The following is a 4859-nucleotide window of genomic DNA, read 5'->3' on the forward strand; positions in this document are numbered from 1 at the left end:
GGTGAGTCCAGTTCAAATATTCAGCCTGTATCTCCAATATTTCGGTTAATGAGAGTTATAGAATAACGGATTGACAAGTTCGAGGAACAGGCTTATGCTTCACAGAAGAAGCTAAAAGAGTAGTACCAAGGACCCATTGCTGAACAACGGGAGATTTATGTCAAATCAAGAAGTGAGTTTATTGGATTAGTCTTGCTTTTAGTGGAGGGATTTTTTTATAAATCTCATTAGCAGGTATTTTGGTCTACAGATAGAATTATTTCTTAATGCAACAAGGGGGACACCCTCAGCCGCACTGGCTCGGAGCTGCCCTGAGCCCCAACAGTCGAACCCCCGGGAGGGGACATAGGCTCAGGGCCCTGGCACGTCTCGTGATTCCCTCCTTTTTCCAGCTCCACAGTCTAGCTGGATGCTACAAACAGCAATCATGTTTTCATTGTCTGATATCAGAAGAATATTGTAGATATTACCAACAACTGGCCTTACGCGCTGAAACATTACTATAAATATTGTTCAAGCAACCCCGTTTCAGCTGCTCCAAGAGATTCACAGGAAGAAAATGAATGTTCTCCTCTTCATCAGTGAGTATCCAGAGTAATTGTATCCGAGTCAGTAATCATAGTTCTCTTTTTCTCTTATGTCACAATAAATGGAAGGTAATCCCATTTTAATCACGCCTTTGCTCCAGCCCAGTTCAAGAGCAGTGAGTATTCACGGACCGCAGAGGAGTTGCCGCTGGTTTAAGCTGGTAACACAAAGGGCGGAATTTGGTTTCCTACTTATATCAAACGTTCAGATATTATGCAAGTTGCGCTTCTCCTTCAAAGCAGAAACATACTGACATTTTTGTCAAAAAGGGCTTACAGAGCTTGAGTTTCACAACACAATAAATAAACTCTGCTAGGCATAAATAATTTAGGTAGTTCGTAGCATGTTTCAGTTAATCCCATCATTGCAGGGCTCCTTTAGATCCTCCATTATCAAACCCTGCTGGTTATTCACCCAATTTCCCTTCTTAACTGTCTTCCCCTCCTCCTTAGCGTTTTGACAAGCTTGATCCTGGGGTGTCTGGTGGTTGGCAGCTGGCAAAATGGCATTGTTTTGGCCTCGCTGAGAATAGACCTCCCTGTGAACGATCTCCCTGGAGCACAGCTGAAGTTTAAAGGCTGCCTGAAAGCCTCGGCGAAAGTTTTCGTTGAAGAAACCGTAGACGATGGGGTTGACGCTGCTGTTGAAAAAGGCCAGCCAGTGAGCAAAGGGATAGATATAAATGTTGATGATCTGCAGCTGGATATCTGAAAGGTTGGTGTAGTCCGAGAGCATCATGAGAGTCCACAAGGGAAGCCAGGACAGGGTGAAAAGCAAAGCCACAGTAACGAGCATTTTGATGACTTTTTGTTTCTTCTTAGACACGCTGTGCCGCTGCTCCTGGCTGTGTTTTCCCACCACGGGCATTGCTGTGTTGAAGAGTGCAACGCTTATCCTAGCGTACATAATAATAATGAGCAACAGGGGAGCCAGATAGGGTGTTGAAGAGTGCAACGCTTATCCTAGCATACATGATAATAATGAGCAACAGGGGAGCCAGATAGATGTTGGCAAACAGAACCGTCGTATAGATCTTTCTCATTCCCGGGTTAGGCCAGTCCTCCTGGCACCAGTATACAGGGCGGGTTTCATTGCCATAGCCAAGGATCACCCTGAAATGCTTCTCCTCTTGTACCTGCAGCATGACCGCAGAAGGACACATGATTGCGACGGCCAGAATCCAGATGACCGCTATAATGGCGACTGCAGTTGAAATGGTCAGCTTCTGCTTGAACGGATAAACAATGCATCGAAACCTGTGGCAAAGACACCCGGGGACAGACGTGGAGAAGCCATTTAAGGAATGCTTAATCAAACAGGCAAGCATACGCGCACATTTTAAATTGTATGTTTTTTAAAAAGTATAGATGGAATCATCTCATCCTGCGTAAACCGGTGGAGTTGCATTTAGTTGCTCCATTTAAGAGCTGTGTTGGCAAAAACAATCTTAAAAAAAAAAAAAAGTCACATTTGCTGTTAAAATTTCCTCGTTTTGATCTGTCTCTTTATCAGCGTGCTGCTTCTGCTACTTCATTTAACCAAAGCAGGTAGTAGTGCCTCTGCTATCTAGCTTAATAGCTAAGGAACAAACCGATTCCAGGCAGCCAGGTGTAGTCCAGCTGTACCATCTTTAAGAGATTCCAGTGGAGGAGCAAATTGCTATGGCTGCTCTTTAGACCCGGCCACGTTTGGTTTTTTGCTTAATAGCCTTAGGATCGAAATACATCTAATTTATTGAGTGTTGTGTGGATTAATGAATGGGCCTCAGCATGCTCAGGTGGCCAGAGGGAGATGAAAGCGACAGTTTACAGTCTCTGCATCATCTTACCTGTCTATGGCAATAGCAACTAGAGTGAAGACAGAGGCAGAAACAGAGATTCCTTGGACCATCCCGCTCATCTTGCAAACCAGGCTCCCAAACGGCCATCCTAGAAGGAAACAGGCAATTGAAATTGCCGCCATCTCGCTGCAGCACTATGCTTATATGCATGAGAGGAGATTTCCACCCCAGAACTAATACATTTGTTTTGCTCTGTCAGGCTATAGCCGGGGTTAGGGAGGCTTTGCCAAAAGCCTTGGGTGAGCTTCTGATGTTTCAAAAAACAGCAAAGCAAACATTTGTGATTTAACAGCCCGTTGAAACGAGATCTCGAGACAAGAAAGGGAATCGACCGCCACGGTTGCTTGTTCTCTGCATCTGGCTTATAGCATCTGCCAAGTCTTTCTAAACATATAACCTGATAGTGGGAGAATCCTTTCCTCAAGACGAGGGATGCGGAAGTCAGCAAGGGCAGCCCCAGTGAGAAGGTGGATTAGAGGCTTGTCTTCCTCACCTCTGACTTCCAGTGACTTGAAATGCCTACAGAGCCCACTCAGAAATACCCACCCAGGGAGGCCAGCACTCAGAAATGCAGGCGAGTTCCCCTTGAGCTCTTTCTGCCACGTGGTGCGAACCAGCCTACCTGCAATGATGTTGTCCAGGAGGGTGGTGGGCATGCAGAAGATTCCCACCAGTAAATCGCTGACAGCCAGGTTTAAGATGAAAAGGTTTGTGACTGTACGCATATGTCTGCTCCTCAGGACGATAAAGCAAACCGCTCCGTTGCCAACCATACAGAGCAGGAAGATGAGGAGGTAAGAGACGATGAAGACAGCTGCCACTGAAGGCTGATGAAGGTAGAAGTCCACATAGGAGACGTTGCCTTCTAAGTACAGGTACTTGTATGTCCCGTTATAATTCAGCGCATGAGGCCAATCGAATGAAGAGTTTGAGTCCGTTTTCTTACTCATCTTGTAAAGTGCCTTAAAAGATATTTTTAAAAAGGTCATTTTGTTATGCTTGAAATTGATCTCAAGAAATGTGACTAGTCTGGATATACTGTGTGCAAAGCTTATGTATACTCATCCCTCCATGGCTTATTTTAACAGTCCATGTTCTGAGCCTCCCCAGATAGGAAAAGCCACAAATACCATCAGTTTGATTTTACAACACAGGCGTACAAAAGCGACCAGTAAGACTGTTAAAGGTTTTCTTCCTTCTGCATGCTCTATAAATTAGGCCCTTCCTTTCCCAAAGGAGAGGAAAGCCAGACAGGATGTAAACCGGCCTATTGTGTTGTGTCAAGTAAATAAACCAACAACCTGAACAGCTTATTTTGAGAAAAAAAATAATCAGGATGCTTGAGAAATCCATTTACTCAACAGCTTGAGTAATCTGGCACTTAGGCAACAGTGAGAGTGCTGAGCCATGAAGAACGGTGATTAAATTAAAGCTTTCTGAAGCGGCACAAACCTTCTGCCTGAATGTATCCAAATCCAATCCCATTTCATTGAAAATGAAATAGTTTGTGTACGGTTGGTATTAGACCACAGTTGATTTCACTTCCCTGCTTACAAGCTACATCGATCAGGAGGTGAGCCTGCAAACATGAAGGACTACACTGTTTAAAACATGCTGAAGTACAAGATAGCTGGATTAATTTCCTAGCTTTGCTACTGAATTCCCGTGTGATCTTGGGGCATTCATAATCTCTCCGTGTTGCAGTTTTCCTGCTATAAAATGGGAGTAATACTTTTCCCACATGGTTTATTCACACTGTAAAGTAAATTCTCCCATTTTATATTTTATTAGATTACCGTTGGCAAAAACTACAAGCTTTCTAAGAGAGTCCCTTCTGAGAGAGACTTTTTTGAGGTCTGAACTTTCTTGATATTGTATCGTCTCGGTTTCAAGCTACAAGTATCTGTGCCTGCGGTGTTGTAGTAGCAATGCTTTTGCTGGTGTGATGGCTTGAACGTAAGGGATGCAAGACTTTTCATTCGACCGCTTGATGGAGCTGAAAGAATCGATTTAAGGCAGGTACAGAATTTGTATGCCCCAAACTTACTTACTTCCAAATTTCACTGATAGAGATTAACTTTGTAGGCCACAATCTATTTTCTTGCCCTGTGGAACCTATAGTTATACAAGACGCTGCACCAAAATCCTAAATCAAATCTTAACCGTGACAAACTTCTAACACATATATAATACAACTCACGTAGAAATGGTATCAGTACGTAACAGGCTAACACCGGCATCTTGACATTTACGGCTGACACCGGATAACTTCACTTGGAAGCAGCATTCACATTTTTTTTTCTACATTGATTTTATCTACCAGATGGAGACGCCTAAGAGGCAGGGGGATGGAGCTGTTCCTCACTTAAAAGAACAGCAAAATTAATTGGTGGCAGTCAGCATAAAATCAATGAATGGGTGCCGGTGCCTT

At 43.8% G+C, this 4859-nt stretch overlaps 1 protein-coding gene across 1 annotated transcript; it reads right to left on the reverse strand.

The window, feature by feature from the left end:
* Positions 1 to 915: 915 nt before the first annotated feature.
* Positions 916 to 3378, reverse strand: NPFFR2 (neuropeptide FF receptor 2). Its single transcript, XM_009584913.1, is given in 4 exon segments — positions 916 to 1457; positions 1519 to 1844; positions 2417 to 2516; positions 3051 to 3378. Coding segments are annotated over 4 exon segments (1296 nt in total).
* Between the last annotated feature and the right edge of the window lie 1481 nt (positions 3379 to 4859).

Source organism: Fulmarus glacialis, unplaced genomic scaffold (genome assembly GCF_000690835.1).
Source record: "Fulmarus glacialis isolate BGI_N327 unplaced genomic scaffold, ASM69083v1 scaffold5609, whole genome shotgun sequence".
NCBI lineage: Eukaryota > Metazoa > Chordata > Aves > Procellariiformes > Procellariidae > Fulmarus > Fulmarus glacialis.